Source organism: Anabrus simplex, chromosome 1, assembly GCF_040414725.1.
Source record: "Anabrus simplex isolate iqAnaSimp1 chromosome 1, ASM4041472v1, whole genome shotgun sequence".
Classification (NCBI taxonomy): Eukaryota; Metazoa; Arthropoda; class Insecta; order Orthoptera; family Tettigoniidae; genus Anabrus; species Anabrus simplex.
This window is the reverse complement of record NC_090265.1, coordinates 52,700,938-52,714,897: the sequence shown is the minus strand read 5'-3', so window position 1 is coordinate 52,714,897 and position 13,960 is coordinate 52,700,938. Positions and strand designations below refer to the sequence as shown.

The 13,960-nt window shown below is 36.6% G+C and overlaps 1 protein-coding gene across 1 annotated transcript in view; it reads left to right on the top strand.

The window, feature by feature from the left end:
• dmpd (F-box protein dmpd) overlaps positions 1 to 8,263 on the top strand; it is a 157,693-nt gene extending 149,430 nt beyond the window's left edge. The window contains exon 7 of the mRNA XM_067156067.2: positions 5,587 to 8,263. Coding sequence (XP_067012168.1) covers positions 5,587 to 6,102 — 516 coding nt within the window. The 3' untranslated portion in view covers positions 6,103 to 8,263. The remainder of the gene's footprint in view (positions 1 to 5,586) is intronic.
• Positions 8,264 to 13,960: the final 5,697 nt, after the last annotated feature.

Genomic DNA, 13,960 nt, shown 5'->3' with positions numbered 1-13,960 from the left:
TGATGTCCTCTCCTTCCTGTTGTGTACCGAGTGAGATGCTGCAAGGACAGACCCATTCTGTTCAGTTTGTGTTGCTCAGTCAACTGGTGGGGCACCCACCTTGCACAAACTTTAAGAAACTGCAACTGCTCGTGCACGATGTTCTATGCGGTTCCATGTGAACAGCCTACAGCACGCGCTGTGTCATCAATCGTCACACGCCGGTCATTACGGATGAGTTGATCCACATGCTGCATTGTGGTTGCAGTTGACACTTCCGCAGGACGACCAGGACGCTCTCCATCTCTGATGCTTTTTCTTCCATGGTTCAACTTCTGGATCCAGTTGAACACAGCTTTCCGTGAGAAACAGTTTTCACTATAGACGGGATGCATTTCACAATGCACTTCTTCTGTGGACAGTCCTTTGGCCCTTCTGTGGACAGTCCTTTGGCCCACAAAAATCGCACAACTGCACGCTGTTCTGTTCGTGCAGTCATGCAACACATGTGCCATCGTACACTAACAACCTCTGGCTGACTGAGTACCTGCGAGATGTCGTACAACAAGCATACATATGCTGCCATCTGCTGGCAAAACTTGCACGCGTAATTTCAAATGGGATAAGGCACACACATGTTTGCGAATTATTTATTGACTCACAGTCGTACTAAGCAAATTGCAAGAAAGTTAATCTGGGAAGTACGATGATGTAGAACAAGCTCTTCTAATATGGTTTAAATGGCAGGAAAATTTAAACATGTCTTTGAGTGGGGCTATTGTAAAGGAAAAAGCAAAGAATTCATTTGCGGATTAAAAGTGCCTTTTACTGCATCAAACAGGTGGCTGGACTGCTTTAAAAATAGAGCTGGTATCTTTTACAAAATAATTGAGGGTGAATTCACAAGTGTAATTACAGATGAAACGAGAGCCTGGAAGGAAACAATACTACCTGCAAAAATAAGCTTTTACAAACTTTCCGACATTTCTAATGGCAATGAATTTGAACTTTTCTTTGCTAGGTTATCCCAGATAAATCTCTAGTTTTGAAGGGAATCTTGCCTCAAGGGCAAATAAAGTGTGAGCTACTGTACCAGCTGGTGCTAATATGGAAGGAACTAATCTAGGAAGCCACACTGTTGAAAAAATGTCAGGACTTTAGCGTGCAAGTACACCAGCAACAAGTTGGCTTGGATAGGAAGTTTCCTATGTAAAGAGTACTTGCAAGGGCTACATGTCAAAACGAGAGCCAGAACGGGAATGTCATGATGTTCAAGTGCCTATTGTCCTGTTCATCCTAAAGAGTGCTTGGATCAAGGAGTCATTAAGGTATTGAAGCAAAGGTACCAAAAATCAATTACGCCATATGCTGCTATGCATGGAAGTAGGCAGACCCATTTACAAACACACTCTTTTGGATACTGTGTTTATCTTTGCCTCATCACGGGATTCAGTGGAGCTTGTAATATTTGCAAATTGTTTCAAGAAAGCAGGCTTCATTGATGCTACCAACAGCAGCACTGTTACAAAAGTTGGTGATGAAGAGCCAGAGTGTTGGTAAATAAACCATACAGGATATTCATTCAGATCTTCCAATGACAGCGATACTGCCTGACATAAAAAATTTGGTAAGATACCAAGTAAATATGACATAAAGACTATTTACAAGTCACATAGAAGGATAGTTTATGATCTTCTGTACAACCAAAGACAAATTTATTTAGCTTCCATAGACTGTACAATTACATACTGAAATGTGCCAACAGTATAAGAATGATATTTATCACATGTAGTATAAGAGTTGTCGAGTGATTTCCTAATTCAAAAATATGAGCTTCATTGATGTTTCCGTATTGAACTGAGATGACAGAGATGAGATATCTGTTAGGTTCCACCTATTCAATACTAATTACGTGTTGATGTTACTAATAATGTTTATTCAACTTGGGACCGGTTTCAACATATAAAATGTCGTCATCAGCCATAAAATGAATCATAAATATATAAGCAATGACATAATAATCAAAACTGTTGTGGATACACATTGAAATGTGTTCATTAAAAATCTTTAACCATTCATTCACACCATGTGTTAAGATAAATCTCCATAACAGAAGAGCAACGGCATAATAATTAAATCTGGCGTAGTGACACACAGACGTATGCATATTCTCACTATTCAAAGAATAAAAGAAGATTCTTCAATATGTAGTCTTTTTGCATCCGTTTAATAGAAAGCTCCGACAGGCTTCCAAAGTAAAGAGTCGTTTAAAATACTCACGCATGATATGCGTCAACCAGAGCGTCGAGAACTTATTTGAATCACTTGGTATGTGATTTATACCTGATAAAATTTTAACACTGATGAATATGAAATTAGTCAGTGGTAAATGACGTTAGTCTTGTGAGAAGGAGATATAAAATGTTATATGTCTGGAGGGGAGAAGGCGGATGGGGGAAGAAAAAGATCTTGTTAGGGGAGTAGTAGGTTTAAGGTGGGTCTTGTGAACAGTGTGGTGGGGGTTTGTAACGTGAAAGGGTACTGTGTATCGCTCTTAATATTGACCTATTCGGAAGATTAAAATACTTAAATACTTCAGTTAAAAAATCAAACAGAATGTTAGTTTTTTCTGAGATTTCGTTCAGATTCAAATTGGAGTTGAAGAACTGGTCTAAGTGAACGAAGCAATTTTCTGCAACGTCAAGAATAAAATAATCGTGTTATTCTATATCTAGTAAATTTCATTTTGTTTAGTAGTCTTTGCCATTTGATTGAAAATTGCTGCACCATGAAGATATACTGTATTTTGCTTGACCTTGAGCTATTGTAAAGCTTACATATTGGTAAGTATGTGGTTCAGTTTTCATAATCTGATTGGACTCTTACGACTGTGGATAATACCATATTTCCCCCCGACTTTTCGAGACAAGAAAATGAAAATATAAATCGCATATAAGATCCCATCACCAGAGAAGAACGATGATTCCGCTTCAAAGCAGATACAGGCTTTACTGCAACTCCATTGACATTATACAAATATGTGAATAGTTTTGTATGTCAGACCCACACATTGTAAGCATGCATCAGTCGTGCGATGTGTCTGTGTTTTGTAGTTAAGAAGGTCCGCCAGCTTAATGGTTAACACAATTAGCTACTGTTCTCTGAGGCCTGAGTTCAATTCCCGGTACTGCCAAAGATTTAAGAATGGCAGGAAGGTAGATACGTGGTAAAATGGTACATGCAGCTCACCTCCATTGGGGGCATGCCTAAGAAAAGCTGCACCACCTTGGGATAAGGAAACAAGTTTACTTTAGTTATGAAATATTCACAGTTGTTGCTAGTAATATAGCAGGCGAGATAATTAACAAAGTGATTGTTTAATATCTTGAAACCCAGGCCAATATAGGTAATTTTTTGAAAGAGGTAGGTTTTAAACATGATTAAAACAATCCAGTCATAATGATTGTTTTTACTTGTGAACATACGTAACAAATAATAATAATAATATTGATTTTACGTCCCACTAACTACTTTTACAATTTTCAGAGATGCCAAATGGAGATAACAAGCATACTGAATTAAACATTATAATAAAGCACATTACCTCTACACCTTTAGATATCCATAAATGCGGCAAGCTTTCCTGTAATTTATTTTTATTTTTTTCGTCCTGGAACTTCTGGCGTTATCCGGACACTTGATAGCATACCTATCCTAAACAATGCGGTCTCTCTTATCTCAGTTACAAGTGTTTAAATAAATCCTGATGTGATAAATGTAGAGAACAAGCATGAAATATACTTAAAAATAAAGGTCTGTCTTTTAACAGCCACAGTTATTCAAAGAATGCTTCCAGTTACTATGTATTACATTCGGAAGTACAACTCATAACATATGCTAGCGATCAGCTGGTGGGTTGGCTCGCTTTCTACAGCACGGCTTCACTTGGGAGGGGTGGCTTCTAATACACAGAGTACACCAACGGGAATAACAGGGGCCGTCTCCAAAAACCATTTGCTTATAGATTTTTATTGTTTGGACTCTGTAGTCGGGAATGAAACTATTTTTAAAAGTTTCAGGATGATGGGATCTCACCGATGGCAGTGAAGATGACATCATTTGGGATGATGACACGCTGGTATCAGGGAAGTTGGCGGAACAAGACGATGATATTGAATTCAAATGAAAGCAGTGATTAGGTTTACTGTGTGGTAGGTCTACTGCTCAACTGATAGAGATAAATTACTGGCCATTAACTTCTTTTGTATTAATATTGCACAATACATGATATAAAACTGTATGTCCAACCCTTATCCCTTTTCTCTACGGGGTCGAATATGAAGTGAAAGAAATCTTCGTAGCGAGTTTTTATGACCGGATACCCTTCCTGACATCAACCTCATCAGAGGAGTTAATTAAATGAATGACATGATGTAAGAGCAACTAAAACTCACTATATTTACTTTATATATAGGCCTAAAAGTCATGTGTTCACCATTTATTGTTCTCTTTATTTTTTAAATTTGGAAATGCTGCCTTCCCTCAAAGGCAGCCAGTAGGACTCGGAATACAGTCACAAATTTGTTAAAGAATAGTGTACAATACATATATGTACAATTTATAGTTCTTTATACCTGGAAGTCACTGGGCAAAAGGGGAGGCTATCGCATATTGTACATCCCCCACCACCACCCCCACCCCCATTACTTTTTGCAGCTATAAAAGCAGATAAAAAGGGCGGAGTAATATGCGAGGAAATATGGTAATTATGTAATTGTAGGATATGAACTTGTCCTTGCAGATTTCACTAAGCTGACTTACAGAGTTGACCTAGCTTTAGGAAAATTCACTCTGATAGGTAGTGTTGAATAGTCATTTTTATTGAGAAATCTAGTCTTCATTTTTACCAAAATAGCAATCATATTGAGGTCAGAGGTGTCCTACGGAGAGATGTTGACTTGATATGTATGAGGCACTATCAGGTTCAACACTGGGCTTTTATATTTTGGGTGCTTTGGCTTTAAAGTGAAGTTCTAATCAGAAAGTTTTGGTAACAGTATATTTGCGAGGAAATATGGTAATTATAGGTTTAATAAATCGATTATCACTCATATTATGTCTGTAACCTTGAAAGTAGGATATTTCAAGTCATGTCTGCCCTTGTGCAGTGTTCAACCCTGGAGAAGGTATGTTAAGACGGCCTTTCAGATTCCTAGAGTGGCATCTAATAGAGTATTTGTATATTCAGAAACACTGAAATTTTGATAATTTTAACAGCTGCCATTTGTTGTTAAAGCCTGAACTGATTTTCCATAGGAAGCAATCTTTGGTCTGCTGGACTTGGTGCCTTAACAAATTCAGATTTGTTCTGATGCTCATGCTCATTTTCTTGTATTGACAGGTATCAAAAAGTTACTATGGAAGAATCTAAATTTATTATCTCATTAGTAAACCATCTACTTTGTACAGTATGTTGTTTGTTTGGTTGTACCACTCCTTTATGATGTTGCAATTTCTATTTTGAGGGTACTTTAGTGAGTTATGAATCCTTGCATAGTGATATTTTGTTCCTGTATTTATTAAAATGTTTCTCTTTGTCTGACTAAGGAATTGAACAAGTGCAAGACAGAGCTGCAGTATTGGCGCTCTAAATCTCCTGCCAATCCACCCGTCTGTGTCTCCTGTGGGAAGACTATGGCACCCGTCCCAACAGAAGAATTGCAAGCCCTAGCCAATCAAGGAGTGATGCCTGAAGGCTTGGGGCTGGACTTAGGTGCAGAGACATGTGGTGCCATAGTGGACTTTGTACCTATCGCTGGTACGAGTAACAACGAGATAGATGATAACTATTGGGATGTCTTTCAAGTTGAAGAGGCAACTTTTTCCACCGCAAAGAAGGATGTTTCAGTGGCTACAGCAACATTAGTCTCTGGAAAGAAAGACAAGGAGGAAGATGAATCCTTGCAACAGCTGCCATCAACGAAGATCTCAGGGATAAAGAGAAAGGCCAGTGATGAGATTGGAAATGCTAAAGATGTATTGTCAGGCAGTGGTAGCCATGTCCTCGAACTGAAGAAATCCAAGCGCATCACAAAAGGTCGAAGTAAGCGAGCCAAAGTTTAGGTTTTATTTCTTTTTTTTTTTTCTTGGATGGAAGCACGACCCTGGTAACAGGGTCATAAGAATGTCAACAAATGTAATCAGTGGAGAAAAGTAGAATTTAATTTCAAATTTTTAATATTTCCAAGCTTGTGTGTTTTAACTCTCTCCATTGTTTATAGTTTTGTGTTAGTAACATTTTCCTCGGTTAGGAATATTTTGTTACTTCTTGTTGCCATTCCTTGCCTTGATTGATTGTGTCTGGCTCTGACCAGGAGTTTGAAGTTCAACAAGTAAATGGTAATTGTATTCAGCCTGTCTTGTTATTAATGCAGTTGATTATAGCAGAAGATAACATCATGCATTAAAAAATAATTTTATGGATAAAATAATGGAAAGATATTCACTGTAAGGTATAATATATTTGTATGGTAATGGCATAGATTTTTAGAACGATGAAAGAAATTTGATTTATATTTAGACGTGAACTTAGATTTTATTACTATTATCATTATTAAATCTCCTGTAAAGTAGTACGAAGTGACTTGCAATTTGGTGTCTTTGTAAATACTTATATGCCTTAATATTTCTAGGAATTTATTTTGTAAGGATGGTAAATGAATTGCCATAAAATGGTATTTTTTTTAATACCCATTCATATTATTGGATCATGTATTAGTTGCAATAAGTTCCAGTGCATCTATTCCAATAATTAGATATTGCATGACAGGAAAGTGGAATATACCAGGTTTCTCGCCTAAGGTACACATCTATTGTCATAACTAGCCAGCTCTAGAGACATGTATCTTGTGCATTGTCATGCAGAATTGATTCAAGTGATGTACTGTAGTGAAGGATGAATATAAGACATCCATCTTCGTCGTGTATTGTTTGTCGTCTTCAAACGTGCCCTTAAGATATCCTCTGGTTTGTTGAGTGATAGTGTTTTAAGTTAACTTACCGTGTACAATAGGAGAAAGTATCTGTATGTAATACTGTTATTTTTATATTATAGTTTAATTGTATCGAAGCAGATCTTTCTCTCGTGTCTTCTGTTGTTTTTAAGTACAGATTGGTGGAGTGTGTGATGTAATCTGGTGTATTGTCTGGGAGTCGTGTCTTGTGCGAGATAATCTGGTAATGATCAGGCAATTGATTTATAACGATTACCAGCTCATTTTCACTGAACACCTCCTTTATAAAACAAGACTGTGATAACCTGATGGTGGCACAAATCACAGTTATATTCAACAGAACTTTCTGTAAAGGGAACTATGTATATTGTTCTTTTACTTGGTGATATTTTGTCCTTAAACTATTTAGCTTACAATTCTTGAAACAAAAGGGCAAAGGAAATATTTGCACCTACTTTAAAATGAATTTTTGACACAAAACTGACACATCATTTTCAACTTGTATATCTAGAAACAATATATATATTATATATATATTAAGAGAACTAACAAAGAACTATATCTATATAGCTACATAAATATAGATTATTGTAAAGTACCTAATTTCTAGAGAAAATATTATTCTTAATAGTATAATACCGAATTTTTCCACCTATGGATTTTTCAATGCGTAATTCGTATTTATGTGAATGTTAAAGTTACTCTGACTTGAAGATGTGGGGCATTGCGCAGCATCATATCTGATGAAGACTAATTTTGATTGAACTTTAGATGTGGCACACAGCTATAGTCAATTCAATAAAGACAAAAGAAATGTCTGTGGACATAATATGCTTTATCGTTTGGAAGTAACTTTACATTCAAGACCAAAACAAGAAGAGAGAGATAAAGAAAAGTATTGTCTAGAAGTGACCTTGAACTACTAAACTGTATGGAGATAATTTTATTCGCATTTTTACTCGTGTTGAAATGTTTCACCAAATTTTGGATTCAGTCGAAACATCCCCAACCTGAAAAGGTGCAATGTGAGAGCTTATTTCTAATGTTTTCCAGCTTGTATGTATGTGTGAGAACATGAATGAACTGAATGAGTGGGAATGTAAGACAACACCATGGAATATCCTCTCTATTTTGAAGTTTACTAAAAATGATTTAAGCCATGACAGAGTATGAATTTGTAAGTACCTTAGTTTAATAAAATAACAAATTGAGTGTGTATGTGTGTGTAATTGTATATATCATCTTAAATAAATTGAATATAATTAATAAAATGTCTTGATTCTTTTCTACCAAAATCAGTTTTCCAGCATCCGCATTATAGATGGGGGAATTCCCAAATGTTAGTGTGAGATGTCAGTTTTGCAGGTAATGTATTAATTAACAGGTAGAATGCTATTTTTTCTCTTCAGTAAAGGCCTTAAAATCCAGATTGTACATGCTTGTGTTGATATTCTATAACAGGGTTGGTGAAAAACTGGAAAAAGTTGAATTGGTGTGGAGAATTTGGAAAGTAAGGAAAATTTATTGTAATTAATGGAAATTGAAATTTTCCATTGTATACATAAGACTTTTAATTTTCAGAATGATCTTCAAACAAAAACAGAATGCAGACAATAAATCAAGCTGTATGACAAAGTTATGTGAAGAGAAAATGTATACTGGTAAGCGCTCTGTAGTGGATAGATGGAATACTAACGGTGGAAAAATGATTTTTTGACGGGAACTTGGAAACTGGTGGTCATCATGGGGTTATGTAGGCTTATCCTGTACATAAAAATGAACAAGTGTGGAATAGTGGAGAAGACTGTGCAGGAAAAGCTAGTGTCAGGTAACTTTGAAAGTAACACCCTTTTCAAAGGAAGGATTGTGGCAAGTGTATTTTAGATGTTCTTTTGTTTTAATATTCTTTTGTCTCTCTTTTATACCCCAATCTAAACAATTTGCTCTCCTCTCTATTTTTATTCCTTATCAAGCTTGATCTTCTAAGCATATGAGACTGTTTCATACCAAAGTAATTACTTTTAAAATAAGCGATTATCTATTTTTAAAACATATGAAAACTTGGTATAATGGAACCAATACAAGACATATGAGATCTTGTTTTACATTCTCGGCTATTTTACGGCAAATTTAACTTTCATGTTGTAAACTACTTGACATGATCATATATGTAAACTTCTGCTCGAATGTTCCATGTCACAAAGGAAAATGTACGCCATAACTGAAAGGAAAATCAATTTGTCACATAAAATACATTCATTGGACATGAGCAGAACAATAAAATTTCTATATATGTTTGAAGAAATGTAAGGGAAGGCCTTACAATGCATGTAAAAGTTCGGGTAATGTGGAATTGGCTGACTTGTACAATATTACGAGAAATTGCAACAATGTCCCTGCAGTAAGACGCGCGCGCTTGTGATGTTGCATTCAGGAGATGGTGGGTTTGAACCCCACTGTCAGCAGCCCTGAAGATGGTTTTCCGTGGTTTCCCATTTTCGCATGTGGCAAATGCTGGGACTGTACCTTAAGGCCATGGCTGCTTCGTACTCCTAGCCCTTTTCTATCCCATTGTTGCCATAAGACCTGTCTGTGTCGGTGTGATGCAAAGCAACTTATAAAAAACAATTGCCAACAATCTCGAACTACGTTTATCCAACGAGTGCTCACTGCATGCAAGGAACAATTTGGGCTTTAAATGATAATATTACTATTAGTTTCTCCTCTCTTGTTTGGAAAATTGGTATAATCTATGTACTTCTGTTGGTTTTCAAACATGACTATTAAGAAAGGTGTTCCAATGTTAATACCTCACTATAGAAATCACAAGGTAACAATTATTGGTATAAATCAGCCTTAGATTTGTACATGAAGACTGAAGAAAGGAAAGGTACCAGCAGGAATTGTTTTACTGATCTCCTTAGCTAGGAATAGTAAATCCATCCATTAGAGGACTTGAATGACAAAAATGAGTGATTCACTCCTGGGCCACAGTAGTGACCCTAATGTTATTCCTCCCAGGAATGTTATTTTTGTAGCACTATTTTGTATCAGATATCTTAAGTTTGCAGATCAAAACCCAGTACAATTAATCAGCATTTAAGAGTGCTTAAATACAAGTAGAGAACCTCATTTAGGTCTGCATGTCTGGAGACCATTGGATGTTGCACCTTAACCTACAACAATATACAATTGTAACTGGTTAAGACGTCTCTCTCTAGCTCGTTTCCCTGGTTAATACGTCATTATTCCAAAGTCCCAGTCCATGTCCCATTAAATACACATTAAAGAAACCTGGATAGCACATTTACGTCACTCTTTAGTATGTTCATAATATTCCAATAAGAAATTTAAATTAGTGTTCCCAGCCACGTTGTGTGCACAATGCGCCAGAAAATAATAGGTTCCATAGGGGGGGGATTGTAGACAGTGTTTAAGTTTAGAGTACATGTCGCAAGTATTAGATTATATGTGACTCCTACTACGAACTGAAAAGGAAAGCAGAGAAACGTGAAGAATGGAGAGCTGCTGCCAACCAGCTTACATTTATGTTTAAAGTTATCGTAGGAATGTCCAACATCTGAGCTATTTGCACACGTTTCATGTGTGGATTAGTATCAGCTTTCTCAAACTTTTAAATGTTTCATCATTTGTAAACTGTCTAGCTTCCTTCTTCATCTTAACTGAATGTCCTGCAAACCACTATGCGTAAGTACAGTAGGTGTAATTTATGTACGTTGTTACACAATTCACTTCTATCTCTCATCATTTTCTCTCCTGGACTAATAGATAACTGGCACCATAAAGGCATTTTCTTATGTAGTACACTCGTACATAAGAATGTAAAGAGCTATCCTGTGAATAGAACCAATTGTAATTTTTTTAGGAGGATTGTGTTTACTTCCAGAGAAGATAATATCTTTGTATCACTGTTTGGTATTAGACATCTTAATGTTCTAAATTCTTCGTGTCTCATTTTGGTTGTATCACAAAGTAAATGGCAACAGCACATGGTTCCCTCATTGTTACTTGGGAATGAAAACTGCATTTCAGTGTTGAGTATGCTAATCCCAAAAGAAATATGTGTAAATCATGAGTAAACTCTAACAAATGTTGACAAAGGCTATGGTTTCATCATAGGTAAACAACTCAGAGATTAGTTGATTTGTACTACCTATTGCAATAGTATTAAATTTTTGTACACTTTTTAATATTGTCTCCCTATTCATTGGAATATGTGAATAAAGCAGTGTAAATATGAAAAGAAAAAATCATTGTAGGTAGTTGTCTAATTTATTGAATGTACAGTATTACTGAGCAGTGCATTACTTCCAATATTAATGTGTGCACATGCTTAGTGTCAAGGTCATAACTCTGTGACTGATAACCCACAACATGGTCTCTGACAGATGAGGTTTTATTTTTAAATAATTCACATTCATTATAACTGAGAAAACATTTTTAGACTTACAAACCTGCTAGTCCTAAGTTTGGAAAAAGTGGTCTCTTGTACGCTTGTGGTGCGGCATTTTTCTGTGTTAAGTGGTTGTTACTTAGAATTGAAATTTACTGTCAGAGCACATGTGGATGAGTACACACAAAAGAAACAAAAACAAATGTATCCAAAAAAAATTTCTGCAGCTTTCGTCCTTCACTGGACCTACATATTTCTGTTATGTGTACTCTATCCGTGCGTTACCTGGCAAATTACTCCTCTGTCTGTTTTCTTATGCATATTTCGCTCATAGCTTTCTTCTTGAGCATTTACAATTAAACATTAATGACACTGAACTTGTATTAATAAAATGCACATATAGAGGGTGTCTCAAACCTTTTGGGTCAAATTGAAACAGGTGATGGTGGGTCCAAAACCTATTATATTGAGATAGGGAACCAATGTTCGGAAATGGATATTTGTGTTATGGACATACACAGCATACACCGCACAACAACGTAGCTCATAGTAATTGTTCAAAGTGATGACCGCCAGTCTCAATGCGTGTATTGCGTGTAATGCATGTGTTGATAAACAGCATACACCCCTGACCACCAAACAGACGTACTGTACACAACTTAACTCATAGCGTGTCGTGACGACTGCATACATTGCACCGGCGTATTAACCTGTGCCGCATGCACACCACTATCCCTGGTGTCAGTTGTCCATTGCATAAGCTTGTGATGTCTCATTGGTGAGGTGTTTTACTGTGTACAATGCATGATGCGTAGTCAAAGATGGAACGTTACTCGTCACGAGAATTGGCGGACACGCATTTAATGTACAGTGTGGCAGGATGTACTGTAGTGCCCATAAAGCAGCATGAATGTACAGAGAACGCTTTCCCAACAGGCATCGTCGTAATTGGAAGAAGTTTAACTTCATGGATACCAACTTACGAGAGATGGGGTTGTTCACGGCACAGAGCGCCAGCTAAGGTTCCCGCCAAAGACATGTCCAAACACCAGACTTTGAGGAGATGGTGTTGGATCGTGTGGCCGACCACCCAGCAATAAGCATCCATCAACTTGCTCGTGAAACGCACATTTCGAAGGATATAGTGTAGAAAGTTCTGACAGAACAGGTATTACGCTCCTATCATTAGTGATGGGCAATGCACCGATTTTCGTGTGCTGTGAGCTGTGTTACATCCCAATGGCTACAAGTGTAAACTTGATAGCATATCATCAGCAGTTATTGCATGATATATCATTCTCATATGGAAACATGTGAGCCAATAAATTTTGTCAAAAACCTGGAAAAGTAACTGCTTGTTCAACTATGAACCCTTTAATACCATTAACGAAAGTGAAAACAGAATGTCGTTATCTTAAACTGTTCACGACTTATTTGGGGGGGGGGGGGGGGACATCTTAGCTGAATAACCCTGCATAATTTGTGAATAACCGTAGATAGGATGTGCACCAACCTCTATACCAGAGGCGTGCATTATTCGAAATTGAGATGGGGAAGATGAGCTTTGCTACATATGCAACCACCATTACACATGAGTGGAACGTGTAATATAAAATGTCCGAGTTTGCTCCAGTTCTTTCGACAGGGGTGATGGGCAACGTTCTCGAGACCGATTCTCCTGTGCTGCGAGATGTGCGACATCCCAGTAACTACAAATGTAGTAACTACAGTGAAAATTGGCGCCAGATTTGAATACAGTTGAACCTGACTTATACGTATATCAAGGGGAAGAGAAAAAACTACCTGTAACTCAGAATTACTTAGAAATCAGGCTTATGCAATACGCCACATATTTTCTGAAAAACCAATGAAATGTGTAAATCCTTGCAAATAATAAATATATTAACCCTCTTGGAGCCAAGAGCCGATCTAGTCGGCCACTCCCCATCAGCTGGAAGAGGCCAGAGCTCCGTCTCCACTCTACTACTGTAAAGTGCCAGATCGTTTTCAGTGGAAATACATGTATTTTAAAATTCGCGTATGTCTACCGGTGTATAGCAAATACCGGCATGAAATTTTCTACATACCGACTACGTAGAATAAGAAACTAGTTTGGAGTGATATAAAGAGTCAAAGACGTTTTATTGTTGATTTATAGTTGTCGAAAACGTTTATTTTTAGGAAGAGAAAAATATTTTCGCACTTTCTCTCTCAATATCTACTTTGAAAAAATAATTTATGATACAAAAGAATATACGTAATTATGTATAATGTATTTCTAAATACAATTCTATAGAATAACTAATTTGAACGAGAAAAATAAAAACGTAAAAAATAAAAATTCAACATATGTCACTAGTAAAAACAAGACAATTTTACTCACTGATAAATTTGCGTGTATGTATCGATGTTTGGCAAATACTGACAGCAAATTTTCTACATGCGGACAACACAGTATTAAAATAATTCTGAATTATTAAATAAGTAAAAAATAGTAGTTGATATTACAGTTTTTGTTTTCAGAAAAAACAGTTTCTCGTTTTCAGTTGTATAT